Raw genomic sequence first — 20,347 nt, 5'->3', positions numbered from 1 at the left:
ATTAGCTGGACACCATTTGTGCCTGTCATTTCTCTAGTTATGTCTTTACAGGCCCAATTAACTTTATGACTACCACTCGTGCCTTGCATCCAGGAAACACCATCCATCACCAGGCGCTTAAGGGAGCTGCTGTTTACTCTGTGATGTCTCCCACTTCCCAGGATGCTCCCAGAGGCACCAGAAAGGGTACATCTCCTTCTCTGGGCACCAGTGGACAACCCCTGGAGGCAGCGGGAAGTGGATTCCCAACTTAGTCTGACTTTGCTACCCAAATGGAGGCAGATGGGCTACTCATTCACTCAAATATTTACAGAGCACTTCCCTGTGCCAAGTAGACAACCAGGACACAACAGGGAGCAAAACAGGTGAGTCCCTGCCTGCGTGGAGCTGGCATTGTAGAGAGGGCTCAGGCATCGCTGACTTCATCACACAGATCATCATAATCGTGCTCATTGTAAGTTCTCTGAAGGACAAGCCAAACTTTGGTCTCAGCAGGATTCAAATCACCTTCTCTAGGTGCTCATGCTCAACCCCCGGAAAATGCATATTCCCTACACACAGGTACACACGCACACATGCATGCACATATGCACACACACATGAATGCACACACTTTCAGAATTTAGAAATAGGCAGTGATGCAAGGGGTGGAGTGCCAGTTCTGGGGTGAGCTTGCCTGGGTCCATATTTGGCTTTGCCATTTCCTAGTTCTGTGACCCCAGGAAAGTTACTTAACCTTTCTGAGCCTCTCTGTTTTTCATCTGTAAACTAGGGAAAACAAAGTCCTTACCTCCTAGGGTTGTTGCAAAAATAGGAGTGTTTGTAAAATGTCCAGAACATGATAACCACTCAGTAAATGGTTGTTGTTAATTATTTCTTCTGGAAATCTGTGGCTTTTATAACTCGCTCTACTCACTACTCTACTTTTTCTATGTAATCAGGATGCTATAATCTGCCCATGAAATCCATCTTTTGAAAAGCTTTTGAAGGAGCTGTGGTGGCTAGAAACGGACATGGCACATGTCCACACAGGTGAACGTGTATGTCCACAGGCACGCCTCTAGGGCCCCATGTCCGTGTGCACCCGAGAGCACACTCATGCACACTCACACACACTCCTGAACACTCACACACACTCATGCATGATCATACCTCCACGCAGAATGCGCCTTCACACATACAGCTGTAACTCCACCACCCTCGCAGAAGCCCAGCCCCATTTGGCTGCCTTCTCCAGACAAGGACAGGAACCAAGTCGAGGACGGACACTGCCTGTTTGTAAAGCTCAGACTCCCTCAGAGAGCGCAAACTGGCCTCAGAAACATTCAGGCAACCACTTCGGAGCTTTCAACGGCGTACTGCTGCAGCGTCTCGATGCATGTTGCGGAGAAGGCTAATGGATGTACAATTACGCCAGGAAGGAGGCTTAATGTGGCATGCTGCAGAGCCAAGGCGCCCTGCCCGTGAGGCATGATGGCTTTGTGGGTGATTCCTTGATGGGCGAGGGGAAAGGCGAAAAGCCGGGGATGCATCACTGATGGGGATGTGGGGACGGGGCTGGAGCTGCTGCCTTTAGAGCAGCGGGGGCTTCTGAGGACACACAATTCATAAAAACAGCTTGAAGTGGGAGCATCCATGTCATGTTGTCTCTCTGACTCTCCCTCTGTTCTCTCTCTCTCTCTCTCTCACACACACACACCATCAATTCCAGAATTGTGCTGCTTTTCCCCCTCACCCCAATTGCCCAATGGGGAGATATTACCGTGAAGTTTATTAAACTTGGTGTTTTCTTAAGTCAAGATCAGATCACCTGCTGTGAACGGGGACGTGGCTGCTCTGACGGAGGCTGGCCTGAGCCTCCATGGCCAAGGTCTCTCAGCAGCCTGTCCTTAAATGACTGAGCTGCTCTATCACGAAGCCGTTCGGCTGGCATGCGGGGTGTGAGCATCTCAGACTCATTAATTCTCACTGTTGTTTATTGCTGTCGACACCTGGAGAGCCGTAGATCCTAATTTCTCTCCTTGATGGATTGGTGAATGGGATTCCCGCCCAGGCCTCAGCTTTTTGGCTGGGGTGGGAGGGTGGTGTGCTCACCTCGGCTCAGAGCTGGAGACAGGGAGCCTAGAGAGAAAGACTGCTGGAGGGCTTGGCTGAGTTAGGGTAGTCAATGCCAGGCAAGGTGCTGGGTCATTACAAACCCAGTAATAGTCACAGTTACCAGGTTCTGTGCTAAGTACTCCACATGTCCTATTTTCTTTTCTTTTTTAATAAAAGATTTATTTATTTGAGGGGGAGAGGGACGGTAGGACAGGGAGAGAAAGTCCCAAGCAAACTCCTCACCGAACCCAGAGGCCGATGTGGGGCTTGATCCCACGACCCCAAGATCATGACCCAAGCCAAAACCAAGAGTCAGACGCCCAACCAACTGTGCCACCCAGGCACCCCACATGCATTGTTTTCCTTAGGCCAGCTATAACCTGTGAGAGCAGCTCCTTGGTTTACCCCCATTTTACAGGTGGTGATTGTCAATAAATACTTGCTTTTCTATAGAACAACGGAGTAAGAGAGTAAGACTTTAGCCCTGGAGTGGGCCTGTCTGGGTTCATAAGCCCAGTTTTATCACTTATTAACTGTGTGACCCTGGGGAAGTTGCTCGACCTCTCTATGCCTCAGTTTCCTCATCTGTAAAATGGGAATGATAATGATGTGGCCTCATGCATGGGGCTGTTATGCAAATTACATAAAGGAATTTACATAAAGCTTTGAGCACAGTGCTGGCATGTGGTACTTTGTAGGAGTGAGCTATTATTTTGTTTCTCTAGAAGCTGAGCATGGTGGCAGGAAATTTCTCAAGTTTCTTTCTTCTTCCTTTTGTGAATCACCTGACAAAAGGGCTAGAGCAGCTGTTCTCAGAGGGAGCATGTGGCAATAGCTAGAGACATCTGGGGTTGTCCTAGCTGGGTGGGGAGTTACTACAGACCTCTAGTGGGTGGAGGTCAGGAATGTGGCTAAAATAATCTACAAAGCACAAGGCAGTACACAGCACAAAGAATTATCTGTCCCCAAATGTATGTAGTATGAAGGTTGAAAAACCCTGGGGTGGAGGGACTTGGAGACCCCAGGGTCCAAGTCCCCATTTTACAGATAAGGTCCAGGAGGCAGTGAGGTCAAATTGATTCAATGAGGGGCTTGGGGTTTAGGATTGTTCAGTATGAACTATTCATCTAACATGCATTCATCATTCTCTGTTTTATGCCAGACACTGGGCTTTTTAAGAAATTAGGATGACTTGCATATTCATCTTGTACAAACAGGTTGCATAATGTATTAATGTGATAGGACATTAGATATCATTGATCCAATACTTGGGGACACAGATACTACTACTCAGTGATTCTTAACATAGAAGGTTTCAGAGGCTCCCTCTGTCCAAAGTCTGATGAAATCCATTAATATTTCTTCTCAAAAAATACAAACACATGCGTATATGCCTCCAAACCCCTGAATTCTCTTTATAAAACATTTAGGACTCCAGGTTAAAAAAAAAAAAAAAAAAGGAAATGGGGCATGGTCTTCCTTTTGAAAGAAGAGAATATGACCTGGCTTACTGTCAGCCTGTCAACCTAGGAAAAACGTCTACCTGATTCAGGGTAGAAGTTACGTGTATTATTACTCACTTCTCCCTCTGTCCACATTTTGGAAAAATTCTGTGCCAAAAATATAGGAGATCATGGTATTGAGATGGGAAGGTTATAGAATCCAGCAGATTCTGTCAACAACAGGTCTCCCTGTGTCTTTCTGCCTTCCCCCTCCATCACAGCGTCTGGACACCAAGGTTAAGGACAAATCCTAATTACTTTTTGGGGCCCATCTGTTTAGGGAAATTGACCTCAAATGGAAGCCACCCGACTGCCTGTCCCTTGGCAAGCAGGATATGTGAGCCAATGCCTTTGAGAGGCTCTGGACAGAAAGAAATACAATAATGATGCGGAGGGACCTACCCCTGGGTCAAAATAAAACAAAAACCACAAGCTGATTTTCCTAGGCAAATGTTTGACTCCAGCACCAATATGCTCAAAAGTCCGGTGGACACCTTATGAGTGTGTCCAACTCACAGAGGTCTGTCCTTGTCACACTCAGCAGCCATGTTGGTACAGCCTGGCACCCCTGGCCACAGCTGACTAGATGAGAGGTGGGTCCTCAGTGTGAGCTGGGCCAGTTGGAGTTCCTTCCCTAGGAATCTGAAATTAGGACTAAGAAGGAAACCAAGGAGGTACAACATGGATACAGTGTCTAACATGTTGGATGAGATGAAAAACTTTCATGAGGCCAGGCTGTGTTCTTGGCCTTGGACCCTGTGAGATATCTTTACACCCTTATACTAAACTCGCCTTTTTTGCATACAGTGGTAGAGTCTCCAAAGATGCCCAACATTAATGCCTTCCTTCTCTGGGGGCCTAGATCATTCTTCCATAAGGAAAAGGGACCTATTTTCCCTCTCAAATAGATGGTAGAGAGGTGATGCCCTACGAGTTCCAGACCCAGCTGCTAAGAATCCTGGCAACTTCCCATCCTTGTTCTCTTGGAACCTAGCTGCCATGTATAGTTTAGGCCAGATTATTGGAAAGGGCGAGATCCCACAGAGAAAATGGGCCACAAAGAAAGCACTAAAGTGCAGACGTGGGAGCAGAGCTTTCATGGCTCTTCCAGTGCAGTCCAGCCAGCTAAGTGACCCAAGTACAGGCCACAATGGAGCAGAAAACCCACCCAGCAGAGCCCTGCCCAAATTCTCCACCCACAGGATTGTGAAAAATCATAATGGTTGATGCTTTGAGTCACAACGTTTTGGGTGGTTGTTACACAGCAATCGATAACTCAAGCAATCTCCCTGGAGTTCATTTCCTTTCCTGCAAAGAGCAGTCAGGGCATATAAAACAAACTCTGCTATCCCACTTAGCACTTCAATAAGGAATGTGGGGGCAAAATGCAGCTGTTTCATGAGTTTCCCTTCTGGCTGTCATCTCTCCCTCCCTAGGGATGCTGAAGAGAGCAGAGTTGAGTTGTGGGATGAGTGGTGAGGCACCCCCAGGGCAGAAGCAAAGAAGCAGCAGAAAGAGAAGCAGCTGTACTCTGCTGCTTGCCTGGGGGGCTCCCTGAGGTGGCCAGCTCTGGCCAAACTGCCCCAGGGAGGCAGTGCCTCCTGGGAGGCCTGCAGGTGATTCTTCCCTGGATCTCTCAGAGCCACAGGAGTATGCACACCTGGACTGGCAGATTTGGAGGTACAAATAGGTGAACAAGAACTCACTAAGACATCACTAAGCCAGCACACAGAAGGTTCGAACTTCCCAACCCACAGTGTCTCCCTCCACACCCAAGCTTTTGAAATTTCCATGTTCTTCAGAGTCTGAGAATGTGGGGCCAGGCCTTCAGGAAAGACACCTAAGAATTAAAAGCAAAATTCTGAAAGTCAGCCAGACAGGAATGTATATCTTGGCTCCATATCACCTTGAGTAAGTGACCTTGGACAAATCACCTCTCTAAGCCTGTTTCCTCATCTGGGATAAAGGACAATAATAGCACATACTTGACAAGGTTGAGAGGAGCAGTTAGCGAGTTAATCCACAGGAAGTTTTAGATTCAGGGCTTGGCACATAGTAAATCCTCAGTAAACAGTACCTAGTATGATGATGATCTTTTATTATGTTTGTTAATGATGATTTCACACTGCTCCCAGATGGCTTTCACTTAGTTAATAGGAAAAAGATTCCATATCACAGAGCTGGTGTGAACCTGGAAGGGTTCTCACATACATCTTCAATTTTAACAGTTGGACGGAGCTCAGTAGGTCTGAGAGGGCCAGCCAACAGCATGGGATAGGGTCTTCCCTCCATGAGACACACTCAGCTATTACAGAGCCTAAGCAGGAAGGATCCTGAGAATCAGCCTGACCTGCCTCATTAAACGGATAGGGGAGCTGGGGTCCCAAAGGCTCATTAACTGAGAGCCCTAGGTTCTGAAGTGGGAGCCCCAATAACACCCCGTTTTCAGCCTTGACACGTGTCTGACGTGTCATTTTGCTTTCATCTGACTCCGCTCTGATCCTTTCCCAGGGAAGCATGGTTAGAACAGGAATGAGGGTAGGGTTGAGATAGTAAGACACCAATAACATCGGGTTTGCCACCAGCAAGCACCGGCTGCTGGAATAGTGCAGGGAAAGAACCACAGCCAGAACCCCATGGGACTGACCTCCCCCACTCTGGCAGAAAGCATACCATCTCAGCAAAGGAACACTGTCATCAGGGCTTGGCCCAAGCCTCCCTGGAAGCCTCTCAAATCCCCTTTGGGGAAGCCAGGGCTGCTGGAATTCCAGGGCTTGCCCAACAGGAGTCTTGGGGCATTGTTCTAGAACAGAGGCCTTGGCCAGTGTCAAAAACTGAGCTTCTTTAGCAAATTTATCTTTAAATGATTGCCACCATTTATGGAGCGTGTGCTTTGTGCCAGGCACTACAATAATCCTTTGCACACTAATTAAACACTCATCAAGAATTATGTGCTAATGTTGTCCCCATTTTACAGATGAGGAAACTGAGGCACAGAGAGGTTCATGTGGTTTGTCTAAGGTCACACAGAGGGGAAGTAGTCGAGCTGGAATTTGAACCCAGGCATCTCTGACTCTGGGGTCCCAGTAACTAACCACTGTGCTATTCTTACCACATCATCAGGCTAGCTGGGGCCATATGATAAGACATGGAGGGCAAGGCAGGGAACCCAACTATTCTGTTCTAGAATGCTCAAGCTAGAATCAGCTCAGTCCACAGAGACCTCTGTAACTTTACCCCCAGAGGCAGCCCACCTGCCATGTACAGTCAGCAGCCTTGGCCATGGCTGATTGGATGAGAGACAGCCCCTGACATAAGCCATACTTATTGTGTACCAGGCTCTGAGAATTCACTAGTGAACAAAACAGGCAAAAAAAAATAATCTCTCTCAAAAAAAAATCTCGACTCTCAGTAATCTTACAATCTAACAGGGAGATATATAATAGCTAGACGAATTAGGTAAACTATAAAATGCTATCTGGTGGTAAATGCTATGACAGGAAAAGGGTGAGAGGAGTTTTGCTTTTAAGCATTTACCCTTCTTACCCATATTCCTCACTTCAAAAGGCTGAGGCCCATTGCTGGGTGAAGTGAACACACACATATACTCCTGCCTGGACAACCCCCCACCCTTGATATATCTTTTAAGAAGCAAAACAAGAATTCAGCCCTATAAGCAGGCCCCTTTAGCAATCTTGAGTAAGCAGAGTAAGCAGACAGAGGGTGGAGCATGAAGCTGACACCAGCGGTTTGTCATCTGTTAGCAGCACGCCCCATCCCACCCTGAGTAAAATTATCAGCGGAGGCCAACCAAAGCCACCAACTTCCCCTTACCATCCAAGAACCTTGAGAACACCTCACCGAGTATGTGGGTGGGGAGATAAATGGGCACCCGGGTACCTATATCAGTTGTAAGCAATTGGCAAAGGCTGCCACTGGCAGAAGGGCCTGGAGGTGGTGGCTGCAGAGGAGGAGGTCCATTTGAGGTCCTGGTCTTGGAGGACCCTCCAGTGGCCTGGCATCCTGACAGCCAGTTTTTCATCTATGCCAAGAGGCCCCAGATACACATACCCACGGCCACAGTCCCCCACACTTCCCCCACTCCTTTGCAGGACCCCCCCACATACAGCTCATTCCCTCTCTAGCTGGGACCCTCACTCATTGACTTTGTCACTCTCTGACACACATGTCACCCAGCCTCTCATACATGTGTAAAAAAATCTCTGCCCTCCAAACGCTATTTTTTCTCTTCTCTTTACCATTAATGAAACATGAAGTGTCACCGGGGTCTAGGCTGGGGAGTGTACATGCATCTTTTCACCTATTGCTTGCAACAGTCCTTTGAGATAAGACTGTCACGTCCTCTGCTCAACAAAGCGAGTGAACAGGGGGCTCAGAGAGACGAAGCATCATGCCCAGGACCCAGAGCAGGCAAGCAGGGAGCTGGGATGAAGCCCCAGTTCCTCGAGTCCAGACCCACCAGGTTAACCTCTGCTGCCTCCCTCTCATGCTGTCTCCCTCTTTCAGGATCCGTTCCTGCCATTCTCTTATATAAACTCATTTCAAATGTGCTACTTGACATACTGTCCCTAGACACTCTCCTCCTTACCTTTTCCTCAGCTGTACATTCTGTTGTTCTGCAGTGCTTCTAGAACATATTTCTATGTTAGCCCAGATGCCCTGTGCTCACAACCATGGGCCCCCAGGCTCCAATGACAACCTCCCACCACTCTCTGTAAGGCACTCCCAACTCCCTGTGAAGCCCCCACCCTGGCCAGTCCCCAACCCATTCTCTCTCCTCCTCCCTGAGGTCTCCCACCTTGTGCCACAAGGACTCCAGTTCTGCCAGGTGAGTGGCAACCCCACCCCGAGGTAGTCCACTCCACCCCATTATAGCCTGCTGGCCCGCAGGCCTTGAGGGCTTTCCAGGTGGATGGGAAGCCTCACCCAATTCGCTCCTGCTCCATCTCTTCCATTTTCTCAGCTCGAGCAATCACTCGGTTGATGATTTCCTTCTCCTCATCTGTCAGCTCTTCCTGTTTCCTCTGTCTGTCGGGCTGACTGCTGGGATGGACAGACCAGCCTGCCTGGAGCCTGAAAGGTAATACAAGGAGGCGTGAGGCTGCTAAGAAGCCCAGAAGGAAGCAGAAAGTGGTGCTTAGGCTCTGGTCCTGGGGGCTGGTAAACCTCAGTTCAAATCCCTGCTGGGAAACTCACCAGCTGGGAGACGAGCCTCAGTTTGCTCATCTGTGCAATGGGACACACTTTCCTCCTTCGAAGGATTCTGATTAGTTTATTTCTACTAAGTGCTTAGCACAAGGTAGACACTCAGTGAGTAGCATTTGCAGGAAGCTTGTGAGAACCCAGAGAGTAAGGGTGTTCTCAGAAAAAGAATCTAGAACAGGAGACTCTACAGCCAGAGCGGAAACAATTCTGGGAGGGTGGTTGGAAGCCCTGGGTCCCAGACTGACCCAGCTCCTGCCTGGCACAGATGCTTTGTTTGGGCCATAAATGATTTCTTTCATAATTTGGAACTAATTGCCAACTGGGTTTACAAAAAGCTCTTAATTTCACCTAAACATCCAGATCTCCAGCCTCAAAAGCTCTCATAGCATTTTGTGTTCCACCCTGTGCTTTTCTTTTCTTTTCTTTTCTTTTCTTTTCTTTTCTTTTCTTTTCTTTTCTTTTCTTTTTTAAAGCAAACACTGACATAGCACCTACTGCTCCCATGACCTCATGTAATCCTCACATGGTGCCTACAAGACAGAGATTGTTATGGCCTGCTTAATGGTGAGGAGACTCAGATATGGAGAAAGGAGTCCACTTGCCCAAAGTGACATGTTTGGGAAGTGGCAGATGTGGAATTCAGAGCTGGGCAGGCTGCACACTTAATCTTCACAATATGGAGGGAACTAACGTCATCTCCCACTGCCCAGGGCATGCCCACAGAGCCCTGGTGGCGGCACAGCAGATCAAAGGCTTCCGGGTGGAGAGCCGACACTGGTCTATGGCAAATTATCATCATCTCTGCTAATAAGCTGCTCCATGCCCCTTGGCAGGGAGGTACCCCCCTGAGTGGAACACAAGGTTAAACACCACTAGAAATTCTTGTCCCTGTTGGGGAAAAAAATTCGTAAGTAGGAATCCTCCAGAGCCAGCACCCCATTAGCTGCCAGCCTCTATTATTTCCACTGCTCTAATCACATCAGCAGGCATGAAATTGCCTTTTGACACTAGAAGTTGGAAATTAAAAGCCTCATCTTCCTCCCTCCCCCTGCTTCTCTTGCATCCTCCCACCCTTAGCTGGTTTGCTCTGAAGAGCAGAGAAGAAAGAGTCCGAAAGCAAAGACAAGCAGATTCTGGGGACAAGCCTTGCTCTGACAAAGGGAAGGAAGGTGGGGCCTGGGGAAATTCTCATGGAAACATACCTTGTCTTGCAGTGGGGACCTCTGGGGATGAGCAACTGCTAAACTCGCTTGGATAACTCTGCTCAAAACCTTCTGATGGTTTCTCACTGATTTAGAACAACATCCAGAACTACATAGGGTAGTGGGTGCATGACACTGTGAATCTGATAAATGCCATTGAATTGTACACTTTAAAATGGTTAATGTTATGCTACTGTGTGGATTTTACCCTAACAAGATAAAACCTGATTTAAAAGATTTTGCCCATCTGAAAAATCCTACCCAATGTGTCCTTAACCTCTCCATACTTATGGCTCTCCCTTATCCTACAATCAGCTGCACTGGCCTCTCTGCTCAGTCCAGAATGCTGAAACCTTGTTCTTGCCTCAGGGCCCTTGCACTTGCTGTTCCCCCCTACCAGGAACATTTATTTCCCCAGATCTTTCCATGGCCAGCTCCTTCTCATCTTTCAGGCCTTGGCTCAAACAGCGGCTCCTCAAAGAGGCCTTCCTCCATCTCCCACTGCCCAGACTGACTTTCCTCATGGCACCCATCACTAATTGAAATTACCTTTGGAAAAATGTCTGTTGTTTATCTGTTTATCGCATCTCCCCCCATTGACCACAATGTTGGTTCCAGGAGGGCAGGGGCCTTGTTGGGTCTAGGCCATGACAGTGTCAGTTGTATTTAGAATAGTGTCTGAGAGTAAGCAAACACAGAATGTTTTTGAATAAGACAGGGTCCCCTTTGGCCCAAAGGGACTGTTAAATGTCTCATTGTAAGTGTGACCCATAGGGAGAGAGACCCAAGCAACCTGGTCAGTCTAGGGGACCAAGGACAACCCCCCGGGGAAGCGACATCCATCTTAAAACCCTGACAAGGATCTTCTGTGATGCCGGCAATGCTTATATTTGAGACCATTTATTTGCACAGGCACCTTCTCAGACTGCAGGAAGGGTATTAGCCATGGTGGAGTGATTGAAAAATTTGCAAAAGCAAGGCATTTCTGTGTTATCTTAAAGAGGGCCCCCCAAAATTATATAACCTATGGGCCTGCAGCAGAGCTAGAGCCCCTGCAGAGATCCCAGAGGTAAGCTGAAATCCGTGAGGGGACAGCAGAGGAAGAGACCAGGTCTGGAGGAGGGAATAAATCGTCTTTCAGGAGGGACTAAAAGGCCTGGAGTTGCAAATGCAGGTAGAATGCTGGAGGAATGTGGAAGTCAATGTGGTAGCCAGCCTGCAAGACGGTTCCCCAGGACCCCTGCCTCCTGGTAGTCCCACTGACTAGCGGCTGGTCCTGTGTGACTAGTGAAATACAATGGAAGTGGCAGTGTGTGGCTTCCAAGGCTGGGTCATAAAAGACACTGCTGCTTCCGCCTTGTCTTGGGTCATTCGCCCTGGGGGAAGTCAGGTGCCGTGTCACGAGGACGTGCAAACATTCCCAGTGGAGAAGCCCACATGCAGGGGAATGGAGGCCCTGCAGTCACAGCCAGCACCAACTAGATTGCTACGTGGTGATCCTCCAGCCCCTGGCGAGTTCTGGGATGCTTGCAGCCCAGCTGGCACATGATTACAGCTGCATGAGCAACCCTGTGCCAGAAGCAGCTAGCTCTGACACCCTCAAATTCCCACCAACAGAAACTGTGAGATGTGATAAGTGATCTCTGTTGTCTTAAGCCACTCAGTTTGAGGTGATTTGCTCTGCAGCATAAGCTGTCTGGAAAAATGCAGCTGAAGGATAGAAATAGCAGCATGAAGGCCCATCTACAGCATCAGGATATGTTTTCTATTGCTGCATAATGAGTTTTTACAAATTCATGGACTTAAACAACACACATGTATTATCTCATGGTTTCCACATCTGTCCAGGCATGGCTGAACTGGGTCCTGTGCTTGGCGTCTCACAAGGCTGCAATCAGATGTTGGCTGGGCTGTGTTCTCATCTGGAGGCTTGACTGGGGAAAATTCTGCTTCTGGGCAAATTTGGGTTGTTGGCAGAATTCATTTCCTTGCATCTGCATAACCGAGGGCCTGGCCTTTTGTTAGCTGTTGTCAGAGGCCACCCCCAGGGTCCTGGAGGCAATCTGCAATTCCTAACTAGGTGGGCTTCTCCAATGTCATCCTGTGGGCTACTTGCTTCCTCAAGTATACCAGGTGACTTTAGCTCCTGTCAACTGTGAGAGTCTTATATAACATAATGTAATCATGAGAGTGATACCCTGTCCCTTTGCTGTGTTCTATAGGTTAGGAATAGGTCCCAGCTTTTCTAATACCAAGATGAGGGGACTATACAAAGTCATAGATACCAGGAAGTAGAGACCATTGTCTGTCTGCCTTGCTTGAATGCTCCCCACAGTGGAGACCTCACTCTCTTATATGGAGCCTGTGATGTTCTGTCAAAAAGATCTTCCTAAGATGTGCTAACATTACTTAGCCTGATATCTCTTCTCATTATTTTTAAAGGATACACTGGACTCCAGCATAATGAAGATGACCCATCCTTCCCAAAGAGCCTTAGTCACAACCTAATTCAGCCACCTCCCCAGGTCCCTCTGGCTTTCCATGGAAATGGATGTCTCAACTTCCCCCATTCTTACCTCCTTGGTCCCCACTTTTCTTCTTCTCTTCTGGTTCCTCTCTGCTTATTTCCTGCCTTTACAAAGCAACTCAGTGATCAAAGCAGAGCACAGGTGAGATACTGGGCTGTGTGCCCGGTAAGGACCCCTTCAAGGACATGTTCCTGCAGCTCACAATCTGGTCACAGACAGGGTCAGCCATGGGCTGGACATGAAACCAATACCTCTTTCCCCAACACAAACTCGTTGGGATCCATGGGCATAGGAAACGGGTGCTGCTGAACATACATGGCTCCAGAAACATAAGTGGAGATGGAGGCCTCTGAGAGGGCCCACCTGAGATAATTGCCTCCATCTGCAGACAAGCAGAAGGTCTGCTGGAGGCTGCAAGCATCTCTCCAAACCCTTCCCCCATTCTTAGCTCCAAAACATGCAGTTGACAAACAGCTCATCCAGTGTTTGAAAATGTCACCAATTGGTCTCAGTGGGGACTCGCAAGCCTCCTGTGGATTTTCATGCTTTAATTCCAAAAGCAAACAGAGGGAAATGAGGTGGTGTTTCAAACCAAAGCCTTTGCTCTCAAGGGAGAGATTGGGCCTGTCTGGGCCTCCTCATGATATGCTGGGGAATACTGTGAGCCTGGGACCCTCGAGAATGCTCCTGTGATAGGACAGTGGCTCCCTTGCCAAGGGCCTCTGAGTATAGGATTCCAGCTCTGCATCTTTAAGACCAGAGTCCAATGTTAGGAACTGATCAAAGACCAAAGCTGGAGAGCAAAGTACTGCTTCTTTGAAAAAACTACTCACAGCATTGTATCCAAGCCAGAAAAGATCCAGAGGGCCACTGCATGCCAATGGAAGCCCTCTTTGACCTAGCAGAGTTTAAGATCGAAATCCTGGGTCTGTTGCATATAAATAGGGTGCATACTAGGGCTCTGCACTGCTCTGAATATCAGCTTCTAGATCTATTAAATGGGAATGGTTTCATTTCTGTTTCCTGCTGGGACCCTCAGAGGCTACTCTGGACCTTCAAAGGCTGCATGAAGAGAGACCCTTGGTTTACTGGCTGAGATAAGAGTGAAGAACTTAGCCGGTCTCCACTTTTATCCACAGGCTTAAGACAACACTTCCTGGAGAAACATTGCAGGATGTCTGCCTTCTGTTACCCCAAAACTGTTCTTGGCAGTTCCCTGGAGGAGTCTTAAGGGCTGCAGGGGAGTGGGGGAAAGAGGGCCAGAGTAGGCAGTCAACCAGGCCTTCCATCCTCACTCAGCTGGGTTCTCAACACTAGCAAAACAGAAATATCAGTCAAAAAAACCAAAGAAAACTTTTTAAAGAATTTAATATTTCATAAAAGCACAAAATATGGTTTACTGCATTGATGACCTCCATACTTCACTCTCCCAAGTATCCATGCTCTTTGCCATGTGAATTTGGAATCCCCCTCACCAAAGAGTCGGTCTATTTCCCTAGCTGTGAATCCTTCCCAGACCTATGACTTGCTCCAGCCAATAAGATGCAGGGGAGTGATGATGTGCCACTCCTGAGGCTGAATTTGCAAAAAGACTTGTGTGTTTCTGCTTCCTCTCTTAGCCTTCCACCATAAGCATGACAACAAGCCCAGGACAGTGTGCTGAAGGATGAGAAGCATGTGGAGCAGAGCAGAGTCATTCCAGCCATGGCCATCCTAGATCAGCGAACCCTTTGATGCATAAGACCCATGCAAGACCAGCAGGGCCACCAGCCAAGCCCAGAATCCTGAGAATAAATAACTGTCGTTCTATGTCACTGAGTTTTAAGATGGTTTGTCACACAGCAAAAGCTAACTGATACATTATCTGCTATGGCAACCACACAAAAAAGGTGAAACCTGTTAGAGTCTCTGCATTTATTTTACAGTTTGGTGTTATTTGAAATGACCAGTTGCATAAACTTCACTATAATATGTTGAATGCTTTCAGCCACTAACAGTCTTTATCCAGCTCTCCTCTTATCTGTCTTACATATTTAGCTTCTGAATTAAACTTACTCAAAGAAAGAATTTTGCCCCTAACAAAAAGTTTAAAGATCACTGCAGCAGACCTGCTCATTTTCTAGATGACGGATGCTCCGAAGAGAGAAGGGAATTGCTGAGAAACATGCGTGAGTCAGAGACTCAAGAAACTGGCATCCTGCCCATGCTTCATTGGCCACCTAAATATACCTGCTCAGGTGCGTCTGGAGAGGGTCAGAAGGATCCCTCCCACCACAGCCAGGATCCATGGCTCCGGTGCAGAAGGAGATCCGTCCTGACTCCTGGTGGAAGTCCCTCACAGGTGTCGCTCCCTAAAACACTGGAAAGGCCAGACTCCCACCTCCTTTTGGCCTCCCACCTTGATTCTTCATTTCATGCACACAATAGTCACATAATAAATACCCACCAGATGTCTCTATTAATAAATTATAATTCCCAAAAGGAGTGGGATGATGGAAGTGCTGTCGGGGCACGAAGGCTCTGAAGCATTAAATAGCAGCAGTGTGCAGAAAATTAATCCTTTTTCTTTCCTTTCTTCTTCTCCACCCCCCTTTTCCCCCAGGATGCCAACATAGGCAGGTGTCAGCAGGAAGTCTCTTTACAGCTCAGTGAATGAGGTTTTAATGAATCTGGGAGGGAAGGATGGGGAAGGAGGGGCTGCTACACCACACAATAGTTTGCATATGCTTTGCTGGCATAAAGGCTCTTTTGGATGAAATTTACCCCTACCCAACTAAAGGCGGTGCAAGAGGGATGCTGTGGCCCCTGTGCCCTCTTAGAACGCTAAGTGGATCTCAGGCTCTTGCTAATCATTTAAGTCAGGCTGAGTTCTTCTCAGGTCTCCTAAATTTGCACACTACCTCTCATATTTGGACTTTGCACATGCTGTTCCCTACTTGGAACTCCTGTCTCTTCTCCATCTTGCTACTCTGTCATCTGGTCCCAGTTTACATGTCACTTATTCCAGGAACTCTCCCATCATGACCGCCAAGTCTGGGCTAGGTGCTTCTCCTTGTGTTCCCATGGCCCACTGTGATTCTGCTATCACAGTGACTTGCACACTTGTGTATTTGTTGCTGGCCGGCTGTTTATTTGTTTTTAGACTCCACTAGATACATACACTCTGGCTATTCCTGTATTCCTGGTGCTTGGCACAGTGTTTGATATGTGGTTGGCCCTTGGTGAGTATGTGTCAATGAAGGAAAGAAGGGGGGGAGGGAAGGGGTGAAGGAAGAAGGGAAAGAGAATGAACATATACCCTACCTTTTGACTTCCAGCACTCAGGGAGCCTCCAAGAGCCTTGGTACCCTCTGGAGTCACAAACTTACCTTGTAATGTTCATATTTATGATCTGGCAATGTCTCAGCATCTCTCCCTGGATGTCTGACTAATATACTCATGATATTCATAAAAAGCTGATCTTGTCTGGCCAGAGTCTTACCAGCCAACAACAGAGATTGTAGAACATTCAAATGGTCTTTAGTCATCAGCTTGTTCAAAGCCTCCATTTGACAGATAGGGAGGGCAGGTCAGAGTCAGGGAAAGAATCACCCCAGATCACCTAGATAAGTGTTAATCAGTGTTAAGAAAACCTTTAAGGATTCTGGGCCTGATGATGTGGTCACCTGGGTTCAAAAAAGCTGAAATTATGCAAGTAATATATATATATATTAAAAATGTATATTATACACACATGTTACATATATAATATATGCAGGCATTAATATATATTACAATACAGGGTATATATAATGTATATATACAACATGTATGTGTGTGTATGCAAACACACAATGTATATATACACAAAGGTAAGGCAAGGTTGTAAGTCACATATGCCTCTGACTTTGCTTGGTGATTTACAGTTTACAAAGCTTTCCTGTGCATCTCATACGATCCTACCACCACCTGAAGAGGGAGGAAGGGCAGGGTAGTAATACCACTTTACAAAGGAAGGAGCCAGGATTCAAGGCAATGAAGGGCATGGCTCTGGGCCACACTGAAAGAGTACCAGCGCAGGACCCAGACCTGGGTTTTCTGATGCCAGACCTGGTGCTTTACTGCTGGCTCTGTGATAACTTCCCCATCTTAGGAAGGGTAAAAATGGCTTTCCAGAGCTTCTCAGTGTGCACACACAACCAAAGCCGGACCTGCTCTGCAGCTTGACTGTTCATTTATTGGTACAGCATCCAATCTGTCATGCATATTGAGGAAATGAATCCAATTTTTTTTTTTATGAATCCAATTTAAAACACAAATGTTGTAAGCAGAGACAGGACCTCTGCGTCAAAGGCACTTCACTGGGAAACCAGAATGACCTCCCATAAGGTGACAGAGATCATATGTGTGGCACATAACTTCCCACAGACTCTGTTCCATTTCTTGTCACCTTTTATTAATGATAGCAGTTATGTGAGCTAACATTGTCTTTAGCTGAGAACATCGTTCCAAGGTAAATGCTGCAGAAGTGGGCACAGAGTGGTCAATAAATTTGCTGGGATCCCACAAATTACGAGGATGAAATTGAGGGCTCTCCTAAGTAATGCTTTTCCATCCTTTACCAAGATCATTCTTCGAAATATTATATATTTTCTTTTCTCAAGAAACTTTTCTTTTGGTTTTGGGCATTTTTTTTTTTTTTTTTTTTTAGAAATGTAAAACTTGCTAGTTCCTTTGTTTAACCAGCTCTCTTTAGAGCCAAAGCTAATTTGATCAGAAAAGTGATAAAATTCAGTTTGTAAAAAAATCAAAGTATCAAAATACTCACTGTTCTTTATCACTGAAGGAAGGCAAAGAAAGGAGAGAGAGAGAAAAAAAATGAATAAAGTTAGGAAAGACATCTCTTAACAATGCCAACACTGTCTGGATGCAACAACCATAGAGTGTAAATTGCAATGACTTACTTCTGGTTTGGTTCCCCCAACACCTCCCCGCCCCCCGCCCCAGTCATTATTATCTTATTTCAGCACATCTGAAAAAGGCTGCTGCAATGTAGGGCTGTAAACTCCTCAGCTCTGATTAAAATGACCAGTCAGTTCAGCTGATTATTTAACTGAGCTGATCGTTTATATATCTGAATAATGGATTTTGGGTACTGAAGAGAAATCACCTAATGATAGCTTGACCAACATCATCCTGGGGAATAAGGAAGACATGGAGGGGAGGGCCATGAACCCCAAACAGTCAGCAGGTCATTCATTTGCAGCGCCCCAGTTTGGGAAAGCAAGTTCTCCAACTCTAGAAAGGAGACCAGCATCTCCATTTATTAGGTGAGCAATCATAGATGTGTCATGGCCTCCTTTTGTGCCTCAGTGTCTGCTCCCGACCCCTGGTACTCTGTGGCTTGCAGACTTGAAAGCTATAGAGAAATAGCAACTTTCAGGCAACAGCATTTCTCCCCACCTATTCCCAACACGGGGAGCTGAGCAACTGCCTTACCTAAGCAAGAAGCAGATGCGTTCCCATCTTTTAAACACAATCACAATTGTGTTTTCAAACACTGTCATTAGATTCAAGGAGGCTGAGAGAGGAAGGTATTTGAAAATCACAAAAGCATTTGAAAATCACAAAAATGGTAAATGTCTCTGGCTGGCCAGCAGTTAATTAAGACTAGATTTCTTAATTTACTGGAGAAAGACATTAGAAGCATCTGCATTAGCTGTAGCAGACTAGCTAGCATGTGTGATGACTATAATTCACCCATTAGCATTTATTTGAAAAATAATTTTAATATCTCAAGGAAACACAGGAGCAAACAAGGCAGCCGGATGCACGCAGAATACAAGATGTTTCATAGGAGCCCAGGAACACTTTAATGAAACCGCGTCCAGACTGTTTGAATAATTCTAATTTAATTGTAGGGCAAATTGTTTGGCTTCATATTGACTAAAGTAAACTCTGATGGATGGAATTTTTAATTAACTGACATTTCTTAAATAAAATAAATATTTTATCCCCATCCACCCTTCAGGCAACTGTTTATCTTACAGAGAAACAATTTTGGGTTGATGGAATACTCTCTGCAAAGTAAGTTTGGCTCCAAGAGTACACCATGGGAAGGGCTTGGCAGCCTAGAAGTTTCCTCCTGACAAGGAAGCCAACAGAGTTCCATGGTGCCTTCCAAACTGTAAAATCATAGAACTGGAGGTTTTCGATGGAAGTAAACAGACAGGGGCTTTTGCTTCAGAGAATATGGGTGGACTAAATATTCAGAAAGACCCTTTACCAGTATATAACTAAGTCCTAGGTAAATTAGAGCAGACCCTTAAGAAAAAAGATTTATTTAATTATTAGAGAGAGAGAGCATGAACAGGAGGGGCAGAGGGAGAAAGATTCCCAAGCAGACTCTGCACTGAGCATGGAGCCAGACTCGGGGTTGGATCTCAGGACCCTGAGTTCACAACATGAGTCGAAACCAAGAGACTGATGCCCAACTGACTGCACCACTCAGGCGCCCCAGGGCAAAACCTTTTTAAATGCAGTTCTGAGATTGCTAGAAAGTGAGGGAATTCTCCAACACTGCCTTTCCTTGCCAAACAACTGAATGAAACAGACTTTTTCAAAATAAAGACTTTTCCTCTTCAAAAGATTCTGTTAAGAAAAAGAAAAGGCGCATCATAGACCAAGAGAAAAGATGTGCAAAATGTGTATCCTAAAAAAGGATGTTCATCTATAACATATGAAAGAAAAACTTGTACAATTTAACAAGAAAGGAATGACCTGATTTTAAAATGGACAAAAGGTTTGAACAGATATTTCAACAAAGAGGTGACATGAATGGCAAATGTTATATAAGATGTTCAGCGTTATTAGTAGGCAAATGCAAATGAAAGCCACAGAGAAATGCCACTTGCCCACCCACCAGAATGGTTAATGCTGGAAAGACTGATCATATCAAGTGCTGGGGAGGAGGCAGAGAAGCTGGAACTTTCATATACCTTCTGGTGGGAATCTAAAATGGCACCACCAACTTGGAAAACAGTCTGGCTGCTTTGTGAGAAGTCCAGCATATACCTATCATGCAAGTATGACAGTCTGCTTCCAAGTAACTACCCAAGAGAGGGGTGCCTGGGTGGTTCAGTCAGCTGAGCACCTGCATTAAGCTCAGGTCATGATCCTAATAGGGTCCTGGGATCGAGTCCCATTGAGGGCTCCCTGCTCAGTGGGGAGTCTGCTTCTCACTCTCCCTCTGCTCCTCCCCACTGCTCATGCTCTCTCTCGTCTCTCAAATAAATCAATAAAATTCTTTTTCTAAAAAAATTAATTACTCAGGAGAAAGGAAAGCATCTCTATAGGAGGTTTTATTAGTACTGGCCCCAAACTGGAAACAGCCCAGAGTCCATCAGTAGACAAACAGATAAACGGACTGTAGTATATCCATGCAATGAAAGAGAATTCAGCAATACAAAGAAATTAACAATTGCTATGCAAAACAGTATGGATGTTTTGGAACAGTAAGGATGGATCATGATATAAACTATGCTGAGAAAAAGAAAAGAGACATCTCTTCCCCCAAAAAGAGCTTGCACTATAAGATTCCATTTGTATGAAATTCTGGAAAGTGCAAACTAATGTATAGTTACCAAAAGACCAGCAATTACCTAGATATGGGCGGGGGAGGAGGTGGAGGAAGAGGCACGAGGGAGCTTTTGGGATGGGTGGATTTGTTCTTCATCTTGACTGCTGAGACAGCTTCATGGGTATACACATGTGTTTTTACAATTATCAAATTGTACTTAAAGTTGTACTGTTC

At 46.2% G+C, this 20,347-nt stretch overlaps 1 protein-coding gene across 6 annotated transcripts in view; it reads right to left on the bottom strand.

The window, feature by feature from the left end:
- Nucleotides 1–20,347, bottom strand: part of RPH3A (rabphilin 3A) — a 265,289-nt gene that overhangs the window by 43,409 nt on the left and 201,533 nt on the right. For all 6 annotated transcript variants that reach the window (XM_038575153.1, XM_038575152.1, XM_038575151.1 and 3 more), the window contains 2 exons: nucleotides 17,363–17,374; nucleotides 8,547–8,693 (listed from right to left, as the gene is read on the bottom strand). In XM_038575153.1, the coding sequence (XP_038431081.1) occupies nucleotides 8,547–8,693; nucleotides 17,363–17,374 (159 nt within the window). The remainder of the gene's footprint in view (nucleotides 1–8,546; nucleotides 8,694–17,362; nucleotides 17,375–20,347) is intronic.

The sequence above is a fragment of the Canis lupus genome, chromosome 26 (genome assembly GCF_011100685.1).
Source record: "Canis lupus familiaris isolate Mischka breed German Shepherd chromosome 26, alternate assembly UU_Cfam_GSD_1.0, whole genome shotgun sequence".
Classification (NCBI taxonomy): Eukaryota; Metazoa; Chordata; class Mammalia; order Carnivora; family Canidae; genus Canis; species Canis lupus.
The sequence above is the reverse complement of the archived record's forward strand: the minus strand, read 5'-3'. Positions and strand labels throughout refer to the sequence as shown.